At 44.1% G+C, this 22,989-nt stretch overlaps 1 protein-coding gene across 4 annotated transcripts in view; it reads left to right on the top strand.

Moving 5' to 3' along the window:
• The window catches only part of TEX15 (testis expressed 15, meiosis and synapsis associated), a 94,644-nt gene that overhangs the window by 27,150 nt on the left and 44,505 nt on the right, over nt 1-22,989 (top strand). For all 4 annotated transcript variants that reach the window (XM_048849012.2, XM_048849008.2, XM_048849009.2 and 1 more), the window contains exons 2-5: nt 336-492; nt 5,035-5,200; nt 9,915-10,149; nt 11,631-11,777. In XM_048849012.2, coding sequence (XP_048704969.2) covers nt 336-492; nt 5,035-5,200; nt 9,915-10,149; nt 11,631-11,777 — 705 coding nt within the window. The remainder of the gene's footprint in view (nt 1-335; nt 493-5,034; nt 5,201-9,914; nt 10,150-11,630; nt 11,778-22,989) is intronic.

Below are 22,989 nucleotides of genomic sequence, written 5' to 3'. Positions count from 1 at the left end.
TACAACATGACAGACAGGATGCAACAGGATGACAGGACAGACAAATGGGGCTGGGACTAGTGACATGGAGATTAATTAAACTTGTACAGTTCTTGGTCCTCTATTTCCCAGAAAGCATAAGGATATAGCGTCGGAGGAACTTAGTAAAGTTAGGGACTTCTGGATAGAAAGTGATACCCTAGTTGGCTGCTAAGTAGGTACAGTTTGATGCCTCGCTGAGCACACAGTACAGCTGGGAGGATGAGATGACAACATAGATAGAGTTGAGCAGAAAAGCAGAAATATCAATGGACTGTTTCTTAGGTGGTTACTTACGGCTTTCATTACTGTTTTAGGCTGGCGACAAGATGGAAATGACAGAAACTAATAGAATTAAAGTGCAGAAACAAATAAGATCAAATGAGAAGCCACCATGCATGACAGCTGTTGGTGTAGAAACAAATCCTTTGAAAAAATTTACCATCCCTAAAATAAGGAGGACTGCTGATAAAGGTACGGTAAACTGGTAACAAAAATCAAAACTGAGCATTTTTATCAAGTGAAAATTGTGCATAACTGTGTGTAAGTGATGTGTGTTATTCCAAAGATCCATCAGTAAATGGTAACACCTCAAAGCCTTGAAATCAACAGACTTGTTTCATATTTAGCACCTACCAGATGTTGTGAACCGAGCTGATTAAAGCTCAGAAAAACCTGCTTGTTACTTCAATCACCCTGACATCTGCTGGGCAATACAGAGAGTGTTGGGGACAATTTCCTGGTGCAAGTGATGGAGGAACCAACTATGGGCCGTGCTCCTCTTGACCTGCTGCTCACAAACAGGGAAGAATTGATGGGGGAAGTAGAAGTGGGTGGCAACCTGGGCAGCAGTGACCATGAGATGGTTGAGTTCAGCATCCTGACAAAAGGAAGAAAGGAGAGCAGCAGAATACAGACCCAGGACTTCAGAAAAACAAACTTTGACTCCCTCAGGGAATTGATGGGCAGGATCGCCTGAGAGGCGAATATGAGGGGGAAAGGAGTCCAGGAGAGCTGGCTGTATTTTAAAGAAGCCTTATTGAGGGCGCAGGAACAAATCATCCTGATATGCAGAAAGAATAGCAAATATGGCAGGTGACCAGCTTGGCTTAACTGTGAAATCTTCGGTGAACTTAAACGCAAAAAGGAAGCTTATAAGAAGTGGAAACTTGGACAGATGACTAGGGAGGAATATAAAATTATTGCTCAAGCATGCAAGGGTGTAATCAGGAAGGCCAAAACACAATTGGAGTTGCAGCTAGCAAGGGATGTGAAGGGTAACAAGAGTTGCAGCTAGCAAGAGATGTGAAGGGTAACAAGAAGGGTTTCTTCAGGTATGTTAGCAACAAGAAGGTCAGGGAAAGTGTGGGACCCTTACTGAATGGGGGAGGCAACCTAGTGACAGATGATGTGGAAAAAGCTAATGTACTCAATGCTTTTTTTGCCTCTGTCTTCACAGACAAGGTCAGCTCCCAGACTGCTGCACTGGGAAGCACAGCATGGGGAGGAGGTGAGCAGCCCTCAGTGGTGAAAGAACAGGTTAAGGACTATTTAGAGAAGCTGGACATGCACAAGTCCATGGGATCAGATGCAATGCATCCGAGGGTGCTGAGGGAGTTGGCTGATGTGATTGCAGAGCAATAAGCCATTATGTTTGAAAACTTGTGGCAATCGGGGGAGGTCCCCAATGATTGGAAAAAGGCAAATATAGTGCCCGTCTTTAAAAAAGGGAAGAAGAGAATCTGGGGAACTACAGGCCAGTCAGCCTCATCTCAGTCCCCAGAAAAATCATGGAGCAGGTACTCAAGGAATCCATTTTGAAGCACTTGGAGGAGAGGAAGGTGATCAGGAACAGTCAACGTGGATTCACCAAGGGCAAGTCATGCCTGACCAACCTGATTGCCTTCTATGATGAGATATCTGGCTCTGTGGATATGCGGAAAGTGGTGGATGTGTTATATCTTGAGTTTAGCAAGGCTTTTGATACGGTCTCCCACAGTATTATTGGCTGCCATTTAAAAATGTATGGATTGGATGAATGGACTATAAGGTGGATAAAAAGCTGGCTAGATCGTCGGGCTCAACGCGTAGTGGTCAACGACTTGATGTCTAGTTGGTAGCCAGTATCAAGCGGAGTATCTCAGGGGTCTGTCCTGGGGCGGTTTTGTTCATCATCTTCATTAATGATCTGGATGATGGGGTGGGTTGCACCCTCAGCAAGTTTGCAGGTGACACTAAACTGGGGGGAGAGGTAGATACACTGGAGGGTAGGGATTGGGTCCAGAGTGACCTAGACAAATTGGAGGATTGGGCCAAAAGAAATCTGATGAGGTTCAATAAGGACAAGTGCAGAGTCCTGTACTTAGGACGCAAGAATCCCATGCACTGCTACAGGCTGGGGACCGACTGGCTAAGCGGCAGTTCTGCAGAAAAGGACCTGGGGATTACAGTGGATGAGAAGCTGGATATGAGTCAGCAGTATGTCCTTGTTGCCAAGAAAGCTAATGGCATATTGGGCTTCATTAGCAGGAGCATTGCCAGCAGATCAAGGGAAGATTATTCCCCTCTATTCGGCATTGGTGAGGTCACATCTGGAATATTACATCCAGTTTTGGGCCCCCCACTACAGAAAGGATGTGGTCAAATTGGAGAGAGTCCAGCGGAGGGCAACAAAAATGATTACGGGGCTGGAACACATGACTTATGAGGAGAGGCTGAGGGAGCTGGGATTGTTTAGCCTGCAGAAGAGAAGAATGAGGGGGGATTTGATAGCTGCTTTCAACTACCTGAAAGGGGGTTCCAAAGAGGATGGCTCTAGACTGTTCTCAATGGTAGCAGATGACAGAACAAGGAGCAATGATCTCAAGTTGCAGTGGGGGAGGTCTAGCTTGGATATTAGGAAACACTATTTCACTAGGCAGGTAGTGAAGCACTGGAATGCGTTACCTAGGGAGGTGGTGGAATCTCCTTCCTTAGAGGTTTTTAAGGCCCGGCTTGACAAAGCCCTGGCTGGGATGATTTAGTTGGGCTTGGTCCTACTGTGAGCAGGGGGTTCGACTAGATGACCTCCTGAGGTCTCTTCCAATCCTACTCTTCTATGAATTTATGGTTATTGACTATAACGAATATCTTGAATTTAAAATATATTTTTTTAGTTTTGTCCAGTTTTGCTAACACATCCCGAAAACCCTTCCCAAATGTCATGAAAATACATGGAGTTAAAGAGAGAGAGTTTGTCAGTTTCTGAAATAGAGGAGATGTTTTCTGTTGGAGTCAGGTGCCACAAAGTGGTGACTTAGAACCTTTGGCCTGAAATGTTCCCACAGGGTCATGGACCATGGAAGAAGGTGTGACCGCATCCCCCTCAGTTATTTTCTCTGCCTGGCATTGGACCAGGAGTGTAGAACCATTTCTTGTGGGGGCTTTGTGTATTTCGTATTGTGTTGTTTGTTTGTATTGTGTAGAAAGGTTTAATTTTAGCTAGTTATGGCAGTTAACACATTTCAAGATGGCTATGGTGAGTGAACTGTGTCGCCTCCTGTCAGGCTCTTCCTGGCCTGCCAGTCATATAGTTCAGTTTGTCACATTGTGCATTATTCAGTTGTCCTCTACCTTTTCCTGAATTTAGCTCAATCTAGTGGAGCTCCAATCCAAGGTGCACTCTTCACTCACTCTATTAAGCAGCATGGGGAGTGGGGAGCAAGGAGATTCGGCTCTGTGGGTGCCGAATGGAGAGTTTGGAGGAGCTGTGGGAGAGGAAGAGAGAGGATTCCTACTCCCTCCCAGTAGTCAGGAAGAAGGGAGAAAGCCGAAGACTCAAGGTGAAAGGAGAAGTGGGAATAACAAGTCCCCAAGCCTCCCTAGTCTGTCGAGTAAAGGAAAACTTTGTGTATGTTCTTTGCTTATATATTTACTCAAGAGTCTCCTTACTTGTACCTTCCAGCTGATTTTCCTATTCTGTAATTCCTCAAACCGGTATTGAACTCTCCTGTACCAGGGTATCAAACGTTTGGCACCCAGACCCTTTCTCTGGCCCACAGCTTCACCCTTCAGAAGGGTCAGACCTGCAGTTGCTCGGCATGGTAGATCCTCGCTCCTACTGAGTGCCCAAATTGCCATACCTTTGAAATCACCCTCTTCCTGGGAGACTGGCCAGGGGCTGCTCCCCTTCCTAGCAGCTGTGGACTTGGCCACAGGACCTCCAGGCCTGATTATTGCAACTCACTGCACCTAAGAGTGGAGCTGCCAACCCTGAACATGGTCCTGTTAGTACAGAATGCAGATCCCTGCCTATCTAGGACACCATGGATGTCTCAGCCCACTGCTCTGCTCTCTGTGCTGGCTTCCTGTTGATAGAATATGGACCATACGTTTAATGCTGATATTCTAAACCTTCCATGGGATTGATCCTAGCTACCTGGGAGATTCTCTTTCCTCTCTATGAGCACCATCTCTTACAACAGAAACCTTCCTTAAGAACAATGAACTGTACCATTACGTGAGACATACAAGACAGAACTTTCTCAGCAGCTAAGCCAAGACCCTTGGGCAAAGTAATTAGCATGACAAATGGTCTCAGAACAGACAGCAAAAGCACACTATTTTAACGTATCCATTGTGCCATGCTGCACACCTTTGGTTAATGTTTGCCATAATTAATTTAACAGACTTAGAGCTTGTCTACACATAAACCACTACAGCTGTCGTGCTTCTGTGCAGACACTACCTATGCCGATGGGAGGGGTAATCCATCTCGCTGAGAGGCAGAAGCTAGATCGACAGGCGAATTCTGCCATCAACCTAGTGCTGTCTACACCGGTGGTTAGGTTCGTTTAATTGCATTGGTCAGGGATGTGGATTTTTCACACCTCTGAGCGACATAGTTATACTGACCTAATTTCATAGTGTAGATCAGGCCTTAGTGAATTTGCTGTCAATGACATCTACTTATGTCAGTCTGCAAAGGGTGTTGGAAAATGCGTCATATATTCACTATTTCCTTTGTTGTGTTTCTAGTTTCTTTAACACCCTGCTACACTAATCAGAGGGAGTACAGAAGCATCAATCATACTCTGAGCCAGTCTTGTCTCAACACAGGATGTGACCTGCAGTTGTCGTGGCAGTTTGGTGAGATAAAACTGGTACACAATGAAGATCTGGAAAAAAAATTTGCTTCAAAGAGGTAGGTTATTGCGAAATGAATGGCAGTGAATTCACCATGGTGACTTTTCATGACTTATCCCTTTGCTCTTAATATTCATTCATCATTCCTTTCCATTGTGAGACCAGCTTCCTCCAATGGCAAGTCAGGGATGCTAGCGCTACCGTGGGGCTCACTTTACAAAGTGTCCTTATGGGTCATTTGTTGCTGCGTAATACGACTCCCATTACTTTATTTGTTTTAAATCTCATCCCAGCTTTTCCTGCCTCCTTTCTTTATCTACCTACATGTTCTTTATTTACAAGGTCTTCAGGAGACCATGAGCGAGGTTCTCTGTCCTGCTACATTCCCTATGCAGAGTCTGGCCTTGTCTCCTGATCCTGGTGATTCCTACGGGTGTTGCTGGCAGACCTAGAACTGTAATCTTCCTGGCACCTCCAGGCAAAGGGAGCATGTTGGTATAAAGGAATGGAGAGATTGTGCGACAGTCTGCAGACAGTCCCTTGGGCACCATCCATCAACTGTTGCAAATAAGAGCAGACCCCAGGCTTCATTAACCTGAGCCAGGTCAAGATTCAGGGAGCCGTAACTGGCTGTGAGAGTTTTTCCTCAGCTGCAGCCCATCTCCTTAATCTTTGAAAAGCATAGGCAAGTTATGCTATGTGATGATTAATTAATAATGTCTTTGTTTTTTGTAGTTTCATGCCAAACATTTAAAAGCATTTAAATAGAATTAAATCTAGAAAACATAATCTATGATAGGGCAAAGTACATACGCATAACTGAGCAGAAGTTTCCAGTTTTTTCCTGTTACTTGATCAGGTAAATTGGCCTATCTGCATGTGACGCTTCTGTTCACTGGCTGGAGGTGAGGATGAGACCAGCCCTGAGGGAGGTCAGGTCTCATAGGGAGTCACTGGGGATGGAAAACTGCTTTTCAACACAGCCTAATTGTCAACAAAATACATCTGTGATTATCTTGGATTTTACTGTTTATTAACACAAGTTGGAAGGGGGTGAGACATTTCTTTGGTTTATGATGCTCATACATTTCAGCACTGCTATCTCACACACGTACGTGCTAAACACTTCTAGATCCGCTATCGTGGGTGGGTGTTTACAAGTAAGAAGCATTAGGAAGGCACCATTCTGATGATGAAAAGTTTATTATATTAACAAACAAAAAGCTTTGTGAAGCTGTTTATTACACACACAACGTAACTGATGCAAACCCATAAAAGCAAGGAAATGAAAAGTTAGACCACCTACCAGTGTGTGCCTTCTCCTCCTCCACCCCCAAGCGCGTGCCTTACCATTACTGCAAATGCCCAGTGCCACACACCATGGACTGCAACTGGGACTCTGACACTCTGCTGCCCTTCTGCATGTGCCCCTTTATCAGGCTCCTTCCCTCGTGCTCACAGTTGTGCTTGTTTGGGGTACTAGTTGGTGGTTCTTCGCAGGTCTCTCTGCCTGGCTCCCTGGACCTTTGAAAACCTGCATGTGTTGGGGAGTGTGTGAGGCTCTCACATGAGAGGGACGTCATTGTCCTACTCTAAGGGCTTGCACCCTACACCTGCCTGAGCACCACCTGGGCCAGTGCTGCAGGGGGCAGAACTTGCCTTCCTGCCTCAGTTACCTCTTGCCTTCATCTAGCTTATCGTCATCATAGCTTTCCTGTACAGGAACTCCTCACTTAAAGTCGTCCCGGTTACTGTTGTTTCGTTGTTACGTCGCTGATCAATTAGAGAACAGGCTCGTTTAAAGTTGTGCCATGCTCCCTTCTAACGTCGTTTGGCAGCCGCCTGCTTTGTCCACTGCTTGCAGGAAGAGCAGCCCGATGGACCCAGCTGGTGGGGGCTTGGAACCACGGTGGATTGGCAGCCCACCTGTCAGCTCCCCACTCCCCTAAGTTCCCTGTGGGGCAGCCGCCCAACAGGCTATCAATTGCGGGCAGTTCAGCTGTCCCTCCCCCCGCTGCCCTGTGCTGCTTCTGCCCTCTGCCTTGGAGCTGCTCCCGGGAGCCTCCTGCTTGCTGTGCAAGGGGCGGGAAAAGACGGGTGCTAATGTAAGGGTATCCCCCTCCTCCCCGCTCCTGCCCCCTGCTACTTTACCCCATTTCCATAGAGCTGGGGTGAGGGCACGACAGAGCTCAGGACGGAGCGAGCTTGCTGGCAGCAGCTGCTGTCTCAACTTGCTGATCTACGTAAAAAGGCAGTGTACTTAGAGTGGGGTCAGCGTACTTAAAGGGACAATGCGCGTCTCTCTCTCTCACACACGGGGTGCGTGTGTCCGTCTCTCTCTGCCATGCTGTCTCCCCTCCCTCCGTTCCTGCTGCCTTGTAGAGTGTGAGGCTCCATTAACAACAATGAGTTAACCCTTGAGGATTAGTTCATCATTTAGCAGCAAGGAATCCCCTGGGAAATATCCCACCCTCTGACTTCACTAATCATCATTGCTGTGTACCAGTATTAAATTGTTTGTTTAAAACTTATACTGTGTGTGTGTGTGTATGTGTATAATATATAGTCTTTTGTCTGGCAAAAACAGTTTCCCTAAGCCCCCCTATTTACATTAATTCTTATGGGGAAATTGGATTCCCTTAACATCGTTCCGCTTAAAGTCGCATTTTTCAGGAACAGGACTACACCGTTAAACAAGGAGTTACTGCAGTTAGTTTGTGTGGCATAGCATAGAATGTATTGTGCCTAGCTTGCTCTTCTACCAGGAGCCATTGGCCCCCCACCTGGACCATGTCTGGTCCCAAGCCCGTAAAGGCTTTGGAGATGTGCCTCCTGCCCACTGCTTATATATACCAGACATCAGCACCCAATTCCAGTGCCTTGTATGTCTGGGCGAGACCTGCTTCACTGCATGCTTTCAGCTGCTTGACTCTGTGCCTGTACCGACTTCTTCGATCTGCTTCTGGGTACCTTTGACTCCATCAACAACGAACCCGGCAGCTCCGTCGATTCGATTCTTCCCCACAGTAAGTGATGCAGATCCAGAGGCAGTATCATGGTTCAATTAAGGACAAACCCATTTTGTCTCACCCTACAGTCTTCAGGTTCCTTAAGGGTTTGGTAAATGTGTTTGTCTCTTACCCCTACCCCTATTAAGGAGCCCATGTTTTAATGGACTTTAATCTTGCACTGACAAAAGTGATGGGCACTCGTTATAAGCCTGTTGCGGAAGCCTTTCTTGAGCGGTAATTGATCAAAAATATCCTTCCTGGCAACCGTTACATCTGCTAGGAGGGAGAGTGAGCTCAGAGCTTGGATGCGCCTTACACTGCACCTTACAGTGGCTCCACAAGGACAAAGTCACCATGAGGCCACATCCAGGCTTCATGCCTAAGGTGCTTTCAGATTTCTACCTATGCATTTCTCTGCCCATGTTGTTTTCCAGATCCCATTCCCTCCCCGGGGCAACTTGCTTCTGGACCCTAGATGTAAAAAAGGTGCACTGCTTTTATTTGGAAAAGACCAGGCCCTTTAGCAATTCTGGTCGGTGGTTCTTCAAACATGTGCCATTGTGGATGCCATGAGCTGCACGTTCACCTCATGCGCAAGGCTGGAGTTTTTCAGACTAGATGTGTCCGTCGAGGCTGCACGCGTGCCTTATGCAGCTTCATGCTCCTGCACAAGGACATATAGGGCAGCACTGTTCCCTCTAAGCTGTGCACATGTGCGCACGCACACTGTGAAACACCGCACACACAAAAATTTGCACAGAAGCACAGCAATTTGCACAGAAGAAATTTTTTGCGCACGTGGCCTGTCAAAAATTAGAGGGAACATTGAAGGGCAGAACACCTGTTACCCTCTCTCGGTTCCCTTTTTCTGCCTCTGGCAGTGAATGGAACCTGCTGCATGTCCCACCTGCTGGTTCTTAGCATTGGCTAAATGTCCTACAAACTAGGGCTGTTGATTAATCACACTGGTAAACAACAGAATACCAGCTGAAATTTATTACATATTTTGGATGTTTTTCCACATTTTCAAATATGTTGATTTCTATTACATCACAGAATACAAAGTGTACAGTGCTCACTTTATATTATTATTTTTGATTACAAATATTTGCACTGTAAAAATGATAAACAAAAGAAATAGTATTTTTCAATTCACCTCATACAAATACTGTAGTGCAATCTCTTTATCGTGAAAGTGTACTTACAAATGTAGATTTCTTTTTGTTACATAACTACACTCAAAACCAAAACAATGTAAAACTTTAGAGCCTACAAGTCCACTCAGACCTATTTCTTGTTCAGCCAATTGCTAAGACAAACAAGTTTGTTTACACTGATGGGAGATACTGCTGCCTGCTTCTTATTTACAATGTCACCTGAAAGAGAGAACAGGCATTTGCATGGCACGTTTGTAGCCGGCATTGCAAGGTATTTACGTGCCAGATATGCTAAACATTCGTATGCGCCTTCATGCTTCGGCCACTATTCCAGAGGACATGCGTCCATGCTGATGACGCTCGTTTAAAAAAAATGCGTTAATTAAATTTGTGACTGAACTCCTTGGGGGAGAACTCTATGTCCCCTGCTCTTGGCTGTGAGCTGAACTGTTCAGAGCCAAGCCTCCCACAAGGGGAGGCAAAGCAGTGCCAGTAGGACCCTGGGATAGTTATAATATTTACTTGTATTGTCTATGCACGTCTTTGCAGCCTGCTGGCTGTGTTAGCTGTCAGAGTGTGTAACCTCTTTTTATTTCATTGCTAGGGCCAAGATGCGTGAAGAAGGGAGGCAAGGCAGAGAACTTGAGGAACATTTTTGCTTTTTAGTGCTGCCTTGGGATGAGGCCTCAAAAATTTACCAGAGTGGAATACATACCAGCGAGTCTGCGATGAAGGAATTAGGAAATCCCCTCCTTGGAGTTTATTTATTCAGACATGTTGATGTTGCTTTGAATTATGCAAATAGATTGATCAGTGCAGAAAACATCCTGGTTTTCAAGGTAGGTGCCATGTAACGAGTTAGGGGGAACATTTTCAAAAGTGCACAAGTGCTCTAGGCGTCTGTAACAGGGCAGGCTCCTCTCCCACCTTGGGGTCCTCACACACAGCCTTGGACGCCTCTTGATTGTCAACACCTGAGTGAGTGTTTATTTGTTACCACTGTCACAGTACCCGTGAAGCACTTCTAACTACCATGTCCCACTATTGTCACGATCCCCGTGAAGCACTTCTAACGACCGTGTCCCGCTACTGTCATGATCCCCATGAAGAACTGCCACGTTCCGCATCCTTTTGCCGCCATCAGAGTCCCAAGGCAACCCTTCTATCTATGGTGTCCTTCTGCCTGCAGCACCCTTCCTACAGACCCCGTGTAGCACTGTCACCTGCAGCATCCTTCTGCCCTCAGCTGCCATCATGATCCCCGTGCAGCATGTCTGCCTGCAGCATTCTTCTGCCACCGTCGTAGTCTCCATGCTACACTGTTACCTGCAGCGTCCTCCTGACACCAATCCAGTCGCTGTGCAGCACTTCCGCCTGCAGCGTCCGTTTGCCACCGTCACTGTTGCCGTGCAGCATGTCTGCCTGCAGTGTCCTTCCGCCCTCAGTCGGCGTCACAGTCCCATGCAGCGTGTCTGCCTGTGGCATCCTTCTGCCTTCGGCTCTTTCTGCTTGAAGAGGAAGCAGTCTCACCAGCCAGAGACCTGGCTTCCCCGGGGATTTGCTAGTCTTCTCTCCTCCCCTTGTGCTTCCTTCTTATGCTTTTTAACTACCTTCTCATCTGATTAGATAATTTTCTCCTTAGCTCATCAGCCCACAGTCTGATTATAGTCTTCTGCTCCAGTTAGGGCTTCTCTGGGGGGAACTAGTTGGTGTCTAGTGACCAGAGTGCTGGGTCAGCTGCTGGCTCTCAGCATTCAGTCACGGAGCCTAAATCCTATTTTCAAAAGTTACTGAGGAGCCTCATTGACTTTTAGTGGGAGTTAGGCTCCTAAGTGCCTAAGATGCTTCTGAAAATGAGACTTGGGTTCCTAGATCACATAAGCACTTTTGAAGATTTTACCCCGGTGACTACTATTTCAAGCTAATAGTTTTGTGGTGCTCATGAGTCATTTGCCTCTTATTTAAGCTATGTTATTTGGAAACTGATGCACTGGTAGTGATATATCCCTTGTATTTTGTACATTCCACAAAGTGCGTAAACAGAAGAAGTTATGGCAATAATTTAAAATAAGAATAGGTGTGCAGGTAGCACCATTTCTAAGTATCTGACAATATGCTGACAATAGAAGCCTTAAAACCTGTTTTATTTTTTTAATACTCATATTTCCTTAGATAGTTGTTATTTCTTGGAAGCCATTCCCTTTTGTTGCGTTCCCAACTTTCCTGCTTTCCTCTGGAAGTGGGGAGTGTATGTTTGCTTAAATGATAATAGATTGATTTTGGCACATCCTTGTTGAAATCTTTTGCTTTATTTGAGCAGGTTCTCTTTGGAAAGGTAAAAAAAATTCAGCCTCCAATGGGTAAAAAGAAAGTTGCTCTGGATCCTACACCAAACTTTGATTGCCATATGTCTAGAATTGCTCCTACACTTAAAGATCCAGTTGATCTGCAGGCCATTGGCTCATCGGTATGTTGACCTTTTATTTCACTTGGTTTGTTTATACATGATCTAAATAGAATTGTATATATCATCTTTCCTTGTTCCCACCCTGGAAGCACAATATGAGAATAAAATGCTAGGGCCAGATTAACTGACACTCTGTCTGCTTTGTGCCACTCAAAGTAACCATAAAGTCAACTTGACTGGATGGTTAAGATGGGTTTACAGCCTGCTTTATGTCACCGGAGTAGTGTAACGTAGCTGGACCATACCAGTAAACGTGGCCTCCAAATTCTTAGGAATGGTCTGAAGCATTAGATTACATAAATAATAAATCACTGTATAAAAAAGTATGGTGATCTGTGTCATGGCTCCATAGGATCGGTGTTATGCCCCCAGCTTGGGACAGTCTCTAGGAAGAACCCCTTCAATGTGCCAGCCCCCCTTTTGTCACAATCTGAAATGTCAGGAATTTGGTCCCTTGTTGCAAAGCTGGCAGGCAAGGGGCTGAAGATCTGGCTCTACGTCTGTCTGTCTGTATGGGTAAGATAGTGCTAGTCGAAGTTGAGGGCCTGGGGATTTTCCAGATGAAATAGAAATTGATGATGGAGTCTGGTATTCTCTTTGCAGCAATCTTGTTTATTTATAAGGAATGTTCAAAGTTCTGCTTCTCCTAATGGAGGAGGAACCAAGAACAAAAGGAGCAGTTTCTTAGCTTGCAGCTCCAAGCCTGTTTAGCCAACAGACATACTCACAGGCTATTGCCTGACTTCCTTGCTTTTGCCTCTGCCTCCCTTTTTTCTATGTGATCTCTCTCATCACACACACACACTCTCTTTCTCTCTCCACCCCCGTCTCAGCAACCTGCCCCCCCCCCCACACACACACACACTCAGTCCAATCTTCCTGGGTGGGTTCACAAGCTCCATTTGTCTTAGGTGGGGGCTTTCTGATTTACTCATCCTGACAGTTATGTTAGTTGAACGGCTCAGGAGGTGAGTGCCCCCTCGCACCCCCCATCCCACTGTTCTTGTGTTTTGCTTACAAAATGCTATGCTTTTCCATTGGATAGTGTGAGCCTCTTTGTGTTTGAGGAGTAAATATACTTTACAAGGTGAATCATGTAGTATGTATTCTGTGAGTTGTTTCATAAAACCTTTGTGATTGGTTTGGTGTTTTTCACTGGTGCTTTTCAGTTCTTTCGGAAAGTTAGGAAAAAAATTTCTACAGCTTGAATATTGATGTGGACTTTGCAAAGCTGAAGAAACCTTGTTTTTTGCCTGTTGATGTCTGTAGACTCAAGTTCCCAACATGGAAAGCTTGATTGCTGATGGCAGTGACTTCAGCTCAAAGAGTAAGCAGGCTTCAGGCTTTAGTTCAGTGGTTTTCAACCTTTTTTTATTTGCCTACCCCTAAACAATTTCAAAGGGAGGTACGGAACCCTTCGGAAATCTTAGATATAGTCTGCGGACTCCAGGTTGAAAACCACTCTTCTATGGTAACAACAATCTTTCACAGACCCTTTAAATATAGTCTGTGGACCCTCGGGGGTCTGTGGACCCACAGGTTGAAAACTACTCCTTTAGATAGTGACTGCATGACTCTTAGTTAAATACTTACAAAAAACTGTTTAAAACATTATTTGGGTTGCAAAGTCAAGTACTCAAAAGTTAGAAAATGCCAGTTTTATGCTCGTCCATCTGTGACACGAAGCGCCTCTCTTTGCACACCCTACACACTATTATAATAATCTTTGTACAAAGTATGCACTGTGCTGTATCATTTGAAAACTAACAATTCACTGATCATTAATATTCTTGTGTGATGTATGTACACGGCATATTACGAGTTCAGGATAGATGCTAGAATTATGACTGAAGTGTTTAAACCAGGCATGCTAGGGGAGTTGGTAAACAGGTCTGTACTAGGCAAAGGAATCTGTATTTGATTCTCTGATCAGCCTGATTGTCAGGCAAAGATAATGAAGGTCTGTATGTACATGTAAGCAGTAAAGAGGACCATCAAGGCAACAGGGGGAAACTAAGGCATAGCTGGATAGTGCTGTCATCTAGAAACTGCTGGATGCAATGAAGACTGTGGCACAGCTGGGAAAGCTGTGGGCCAGAACTCCACTGAGAGCAGGGCAGACTAAATGGTAAGAGAGCTGAGTAAACACCTTGAGGGTGACAGAGCTCTTTAGGGCTTGGGTGACCCAGATGATGTGAAGCAACCGCTGGCAGAAGTATGGATGTTAAAGGTGATGGAACGATGCCCCTTAATCTGGGTTTAGGATGGTCACTTCAGACATAATTAAACATATTGAGGAGTTGGAGAACAGTGGGTTCTAACTTGCTGCTCCAGGTCAGCCAGTGGTTAACTCTCCTACTGCTTTGTAAGAGGGGAGTTGTGACACTGAATACCCCTGTACCCCACCCTACACACTATTGTAATAATCTTTTTGTACAAAATATACCTTGTGAACTATCGTCTGAAAATCTGTAATTCACTGAGCATTAATATTCTTATGTGTGAGGTATGTACGCGGTGGATATTAAGCATTATAGATATATGCTACAATTATGACCAAAGTGTGTTTAAATCAGGTGTGTCAGTGGTGTTGGTAAACAGGTCTGCACTAGACAGCTCAGAGTACTTTGAAAGACAATGAGAATGGAAACGCATATCACGTAAACAGACCCATCTAGCTAATAAGAGAGTGGAGAAAAACCTCTTGCTAACAAGTGGCATGGCATCTACATCTACCAGGAGAGAGAAGCTTGGTCTGGTTTTTACTTTTCAAATAATCTATTGCAAAGGTTTACTATGGTATCCAAACAATCGGGCTGAACCTCAAGTGATAAGCAATTGAATCAAGTGATTGTATACAATATTACTATATTAGAAAAGTGTATAGAGTGAGGGGTTTTTCTGAAAGCAAATGACACCCTGGTGATTAATATCATTGTGAAATGCATGGGGAACACTATATGAGGAAATGTGTATACTTAATGATATTATGTTTTAAAGTCTGTGGCCAAAGAGGGAGGAACAGGTTCCCTCCTAGACAGGAGGGAAGGTAGCTATTTTCCTGTCTCCTAGGTAAATTAAGCATGGTAGAATCAAAACAATAGAAGTCTCATTTACATACAGGGGGAAGGGAAATCCACAGGAAGAAAAGAACAATATGAGGTCATCCTGCCTCTTGAAACAAAATCACTGAACTTTGGAAGATATAAGCAAAGACAGGAGCCATCTTGGGCATCCATCTTTAGACAGACACAAGGGAACAGAGCTCTTGCAAGCTGAGAAAGATTGGTCCTTCAGCCAAGGGGAGGTTGGCACCATTTTTGATGGCAATTGGCTATTCTGGAATGGGTCTGTCTCAGTTTTTCCTACTGAAGCTGTTTGACTTTGTATAAAATACTTGAATATTCATTGGGCCAGAGAGAGAGCCAGTCTCTGGAAACTTAATATAGGTGAGAAACCATCTTGAACAAAGCCTGTACCTTGTTAGATTAAGCATTAGACTTTTAGTTGTGTGTTTTCAGTTTAATTGGCTTGTATCTATTTCTATCTTTTTCTCTTTTACTTGAACTCACTTAAAATTCTATCTTCTTTTGTAAATATATTTGTTTTACTATTAATCTAAACCAGTGATTTTCAACCTTTTTTCATTTGTGGACCCCTACAAAATTTCAAATGGCAGTGTGGACCCCTTTGGAAATCTTAGTCTGCAGACCACCAGGGGTCTGTGGACCACAGGTTGAAAACCACTGATCTAAACCACCAGTGCTGTGTTTGAATTGAAGTGAATGTTAACTCCAGTTAATATGGCAAGATGGTGGGTTTTGTCTTTAGCGGAACAAACAAACCTTATCGTATCTCTGAACTCTCCAAGGGAGAGCTGGACATTACAAAGCACATGGTTTTGGGAAAACTTGGAACTGGGAATGTGTTCAGGTCACCCTGCAAGTAGTAACCAAGGCTGGTGGAAGCCAGACTGGGGCTGTAGACAGGCTGCTGAACCAGATCTGTCTAAGCACACAGACACTCAGGGTGTGACCTACGTGCTGGCAGGCTGGTTGTGAGCCTTCCAGCTTGGGCACTACAGCAGCAAAGCATTGTGAGGCTCTCAGGCTTACAGGATAGGTGGTGACACAACCCCGCACTGGTCTGGATTGCCCCTCCCCCTCTAACTCTGTGACACACTGCAACCTAAACTCTGTCCCCTTGTGGATCCATCCTGTGCACTGAACGAGGAATAATATGTGAATGTGTAATTAAAGATGATAATACTTATGCTCAAAGGGGCAGAATTATGGTTGCAGAGCTAACTTTCAGCTGCCCAGCTTTGCAACCTGTTTTCCAATTCTTTTTTTTTAAAGAAGGAAAAAGGTAAAAACAAATTATATTACATGCAACTGTAAAAAGAACTTCCTGAGCAAAGTTTGAATCTTCAGCACAGACTTCTGCACCTTGATTGACATGACTTGACTACAATAGCTGGCAGCAGGAGAATGCTGCTACCCTGGAGGGTGTGATGGCTACTGGGGCCACGTGCTGGGTCTGGGGCAGGGAAGATGTCGCAAAGAGCCTGGCCTGGCTCTTTTTCCCTTCTCTGCTCTTTGCTCCAGCATCTCCCATGGTTCCTAGTGCAGTGGGTGGTGATGGGAGGTGATGCTGCTGCTCTGGCATTAGCATAGGCCCAGCTGTAGAATGGTTGGGTGCAGGCTGCCAACAATTTTCTGAGGAACACAAACAATAGAAGGGAAATGGTGATTTTTTTTAAACTGTTTATAATTTAACTAAACCTGAACATGGCAAAGCGAAAGATACGTCTCTAGCTCCAGGGCATTCCCTGCGAAATTTCTCCACAAGTTAGATGTTAAGGGTCCCTTGGTTTTCATTGGGAGTGGATGAAAAGCCTTAGAATATCCACTCAACAATTTTCATTTGAAACCAATATAACAGGTCAAATTAAACAACCCCCTACAAAAGAATGATAGACCCTATTAATTCTGCTATTGAAGCCTGATCTGCCAGCACCTGAAGGGTGGAAAATTCTTCCAGTGGGGGTTACAGTGGTTCCTCTTGCCCCCTCCTCTACTAGTGGCCTGAAGCTGGATGACACAGTGCCGAAAGTGGGTGTAGCTAGTTTGAGAATGGGGGAGGCCAGTTTATCCAGGAAGGTTCAAGCACCTTCTGTAGAGCCCCATCTGAAACCTCAGGCTGTTCTGCCCCAACAAAACCCCTTGGTCCGGTGGTGGTCAATTCCCACGGAGCTGCAGCTGCCCTTGCCTGACTGGTTCCAGGTGGTAAATCTCCAGTCTGTGTGATACAGGTGACTGTGACTGGATCTCTCTCACTGTTATATTTTAGGTGTCCTGAACCCATTAGAGAGTGTTCAGGCCGCATTGGTCCCAGGCCTGGTGTGTAGGGACAAGGCAGTTCTCTTCATACTCTTTGCAAAGCAGCATTGCTTAGCTCAGTAGCAATGGCATAAATATGAGTTTGGCGTCTCCATGTTTCTGCACCTGTTTCTGGGCTGTGAGTGACACAGCTGTCCTACGCACTAGATTTTTACCCTGGGTTGCTAGTTTTGTGTCTTGTCTGAATAATAGTTTACCCCTGTCTGTGTAAAAACCAACAAAAACTAAAAAGATGTTCTTATCATCATTGCATTCTGTGCCTGTTAGGCTGGATTGTTGTTGCTATTTATTGCAGATATGTACAAGAAGTTTTCTTCTTTTCCTTGGGAAGTTTTAGAGAGACTTCCCTGGAGTTTTACTGCAACCAAACTGGTGTCTCATACAACTCTGGAGAGTACAAGGACATATAATTCCTTGTTTATAGGAGCAATGGATGATGGTGGATTCCTGATTGCCTGTCCACCTTCCCTGCAGTTAGGGGGGATTTTTTTTTCTGAGTTTTCTGTTCTTTTCTTTTGCTGGGAATAAAGCAACTGAATGTTGAGACAAAGGATGATCACAGTCTCAGAAGCGGGCAGTTGTATGCTGCCCCAGCCCTAATGGGGGTGACATGTTAATGGCTTAGAACTGGAGTAATAGGAGTTTCTTCGCTGTCTCATGTTGGGACAATCAACCCGACTGTGAGGCTCTGTTATTACTGTCTTCAGAGGGTGGGAAAGACACTGCAGAGACTGCCCATCACGCTGACCAAGATCGTCTCATTGTGTCCTTGTATTCCACCATCAGTCTGCATCCATCTGGTGTCTTGTCTTATATTTAGATTGTCAGGTCCTTGGGGCAGGGACTTTCCTTTTTGTTCTGTGTTATACAGCACCTGGCAGAGTGGGGTCCTGGTCTGTGACTGGGGCTCCTAGGTGCTACGGTAATACACAAAATGGTGGTGATGATGACAGGTTGTTTGCTTATCTAGTTGATGTTGCCTCTGTTATGCTCTTCTGTAAGAAGATTTTGGCTACTTAGTATAGCTGTTTTTATAGCAATCCTCAGGAGCATTCTAGCCTCCAAAGCCTAGTGCTCTGTATGTTAACTAGAACCAAAATAGCTGAATTGATTTTAATTTACAGTTTTTGTTATTTCAGTGCAAATCTCTATGTGGACCCTCTTAATCTAGAATAAGAGTACCCACACAAAGATTTGCACCAAAATAATGAAAGGTGTGAACTAAAACAGATTTAGTTTTTCAGTTCCAATTTGTGGATAGAATCGTGGGGCTATCTGATCTCATTTACACAATAAATTCAGAGTAACTCCACTGATTACTAATCTGTGTAAATGAGATCACAAACTGGCCCCCAAAATCCATGGTAAGAAAGAACAGGTGGCTAGGTCAGTTGCTAACCAAACTTCAGCATTGGATGTGCAGGAGTTAGCTCAAACTTTAAATCAAGGGATGGGGTGAACCAGTCACAATTGCTGAGCAAAAAACCAAGCGTGGTGATCTCTGGTAGCAACTATCTACAGAAAACATTTTTTCCCTCCATCTCTTGTAAAAATGTTCAAGTTTAGTCACAATACAGACCTCATTACTTTCCAATTATGGACAATTAATGATATTAATCATTAAATTATCATGGTGGTCTTAAAAAAATGAAATTGAATAATAATAAAAAGACACACCTCCCCCTGTGTTTATATTCCATTGCCATCCATGTTTATCTATGCCTCCTGGCAACATAGGGGCTTCTATCTTCTCTGAGGGCAGCATAGCTTCACTCTAGATTCAGTGGGCAGTCTAATCTTTCTCTTGCACAAGTAGGGAAATGATGGCCTGTGACTTCAGCCCCATTGCGTATAGTGGGAGATGGTAGCTGCTTTGGAAAGAGTGCTCCCGATGAGTGCCTGTGAAGATTTCAGTTGCCAGCATGTTTTGAGACATTCAGTTAGGACTTTCAGTTAGGAAGAATAAAGGCAAAAAGGACCCTACTCCTAAATATTTCTTTTCAAAAATTACCTGTTGTCCCAGATCTTGTTGGGGTTTGCCTCTGCTAGTTGTTCTATAGATACAGTGATGCTCAATATTTATTATACAGTAGTGCCTAGTGGAAGGCACAGTCCCTGCCAAGAGGCACGTACAAGCTACATAGACAAAATGAGGGATGGGAGAGGACATGGAGGTACAGAGAGGGGAAGTGACTTGCCCAGGCTCACCCAGCAACTCAGTGGCAGAGCAAATAGAACACAGGTCTCCTGACTCCCAGTCCAGTGCCCTATCCTGTGGCCCATGTTGTCTCTTCCAAGCGGCTTTTGCCCCCTGCACTCCATTTAAACAGCTCTCAACAAAGTCTCCAACCACGTCTTCCCAGTGAAAGCTCACGCTCTTTTTCAACCTCTTGGCTACCTTCAACTATGCAGCCTTAGAAATGCTGATGATAGGTTCTGTAACTTTTTAAAACTTCTTATGTTGGTGGTATGTGTATATCAAGTATTGTGGGTGGCTCAGGTAGCGACACCTATTGTTATGGACTTTTTAAGAAAATGTTTTCATGAGGACCTGTCTTACAAGAGGCGATTGGAAGAGCTTGGCTTCTTTAGCCAGGCTGAGAGGGGGCCTGTAAATACGTAGTGGTGGAGGGAGGGTGAAAACCTATTTAAGGTGAAGGACAGTGTTGGCAGAAGAACAAATGGATATCAACTGGCCATGAGCAAACCCAGGCTGGCAGTTAGAAGACGGTTTCTAACTTTCAGAGGGGTGAGGTTCTGGAACAGCCTCCCAACAGGAGTTGTAGGGGGCAAACAACTTAATTAGTTTTAATAGACGGCTGGACAAATTTATGGGGGTGATTATATGACAGGGTTGCCTGGGTGGAGGGAAGGGCTCAGCAGCCCTGGGGCTTGTTTCCAGTTTGTCTTATGTTTCTAAAAGCTGATAGCTCAGGGTTTCAGCTGGCCACCTGCAGGAGTCAGGAAGGGATTCCCTTCCCCTCAATGCATTCTGGGTTGTTTTTTATTCATTTCCTCCTTCTGAAGCATCAGGGATGGCCACAGCTGGAGATGGGACATTAGACAGGGAGGGCCAGGGCTCTGAGGTGGCACCAAGCATTCTCTTGCTCAGGTGCTTGGCTGGCTGGTTCTTGGTCACATGCTTAGGGTCTAACTGATCACCCTGTATGCGGTCGAGATGGAATATTCCCCAAGGTCAGATTGGCAGTGACCTTGGGGGTTTTTATGGTCCTCTGCAGTGTGTGAGTGCAGGTCACTTGCCAGGATTATCTGGGTGTTTCTCACTTACTCTTTTTCCTCCCACTGCAGGGGCCTCAATTTCTGGTACACCTCAGCCCCTTAAAATCTCTGCCTATGGCACATAATAGTCTAGTCTTTTGTGGGCTGTAATACTTTGGTCTAATTTTGGTAGCTGGGTTTAGTGTATGGGTGCTGGATGGTGTTGGTGGCCTGCGATATACAGGAGGTCCGACTAGAGGATCTGGTGGTCCTTTCTCGCCTTAAACTCCCTTACTCTAAATTTAACCTCCCTTCAGATCCCTGTAGCATATAAATTACTGAATTCTCAGACTTGAAAACTTTCTCCTCTCCAGATTCTAGCAAAATGCATAGCATAGCCTACTTCTGAAGTTTATTAATAATATTATTTACAAAAATTTCCTTCCACAACGCAGTGACCATTGAATGTATTTCTGTTGTGTCCACTCAGCACACCATCACAATAACTCAACCACACTAATATGCTAATAGTATCTCTAACACACTTTCCACAAGAACTGACAATTGCTGCAGCATACAACCTAAACTCCAACCTCTTAATTTGTTTAGTTACATAATGCATTGTAAATATATGTATGATGCATGTATGGATTTCAGTATTTGCAGACAGTTTTGTTTACTGCTCAATAAATCAGTTTTTTATACATAATGTGATCAAATTCAGATTTATATTTGGTTGGACAACTTTATAATGAAGATATTTATATTTTAAATTTAAAGAATAGTGCTCATCTTTTAAAAAGATTGTTTCCCTTCCACCTGTCCACTCGCCCTTAAATTATCAGGCATTTTCAGCATAATAGATTTGAGATCAGGGTGGAACAGTTTAAATCAAGGTGATTAAATCACTGATTTAAATCATGCTGAGACATTGTAAAATCGATTTAGAAAATTTGTGTTATTGTAGCTTCAGATTAAAATGTAATGAATTATTGTTTTTGAAATATCATATTTGGTAGGACATCTTATGTGAATTTCACAAAAGTGCTGTAGGCAAAATACAAAATATGGCAAAGGCCTGATCCTGCAAACACTTAAGCAGATATGTAACTTTACACACATGAATAGTCCATTAATTTAAATGGGATGACTTGTGTGCTTAACATCAGGGTCTATTGTTGTATTTTTATTAACATAAGAACGTAAAAAGAATGGCCCTACTGGGTCAGACCAAAGGTCCATCAAGCGCAGTATTCTGTCTTCCGACAGTTGCCAGTGCCTGATGCCCCAGAGGGAATGAACAGAACAGGTAATAACCAAGTGATCCATCCCCTGTCGCTCATTCCCAGCTCCTGGCAAACAGAGGCTAGGGACACCATCCCTGCCCACCCTGGTTAATAGCCATTGATGAATCTATCCCCCATGAATTTATCTAGTTCTTTTTTTAACCCTGTTATGGTCTTGGCCTTCACAACATCCTCTGGCAAGGAGTTCCACAGGTTGACTGTGCATTGTATGAAGAAATACTTCCTTTTATTTGTCTTAAACCTGCTACCTATTAATTTTATTTGGTAACCCCTAATTCTTGTGTTATGAGAAGTAGTAAACAACACTTCTTTATCTATTTTCTCTACATCAGTCATGATTTTATAGACCTGAATCATATCTCCCCTTAGCCAACTCTTTTCCAAGCTGAAAAGTCCCAGTCTTATTAATCTCTCCTCATATGGAAGCCGTTCCATACCCCTAATCATTTTTGTTGCCCTTTTTGAACCTTTTCCAATTCCTATATATCTTTTTTGAGATGGGGCAACCACATCTGCACGCAGTATTCAAGATGTGGGCGTACTATGTATTTATATAGAAACAACATGATATTTTCTGTCCTATTATCTTTCTTAATTATTCCCAGCATTCTGTTTGCTTTTTTGACAGCCACTGCACATTGAGTGGATGTTTTTAGAGAACTATCCACAATGAATTCAACATCTCTTTCTTGAGTGGTAACAGCTAATTTAGATCCCATCATTTTACATGTATAGTTGGGATTATGCTTTCCAATGTGCAATACTTTGCATTTAACAACATTAAATTTCATCTGCCATTTTGTTGCCCAGTCACCCAGTTTTGAGAAATCCTTTTCTAGCTCTTCGCAGTCTGCCTGGGTCTTAACTATCTTTAGTAATTTTGTATCATCTGCAAATTTTGCACCTCACTGTTTACCCCTTTTCCCAGATCATTTATGAATATGTTGAATAGGACTGGTCCCAGAACAGACCCCTGGGGGACACCACTATTTACCTTTCTCCATTCTGAAAGTTGACCATTGATACCTACCCTTTGTTTCCAATCTCTTAACCATTTACCAATCCATGAGAGCTCCTTCCCTCTTATCCCATGACAGATTACTCTGCGTAAGAGCCTTTGGTGAGGGACCTTGTCAAAGGCTTTCTGAAAATCTAAGTACACTATATCCACTGGATCCCCTTGGTCCACATGCTTGGTCTTGGTCTAACATCTTTCATCTTAATGACACAAAATCCTTGTCACTTCAAACACAATTGCTTCAGTGTTAACAACATGTAAATAAC

The sequence above is a fragment of the Caretta caretta genome, chromosome 4, assembly GCF_965140235.1.
Source record: "Caretta caretta isolate rCarCar2 chromosome 4, rCarCar1.hap1, whole genome shotgun sequence".
Lineage (NCBI taxonomy): Eukaryota > Metazoa > Chordata > Testudines > Cheloniidae > Caretta > Caretta caretta.
The sequence above is the reverse complement of the archived record's forward strand: the minus strand, read 5'-3'. Positions and strand labels throughout refer to the sequence as shown.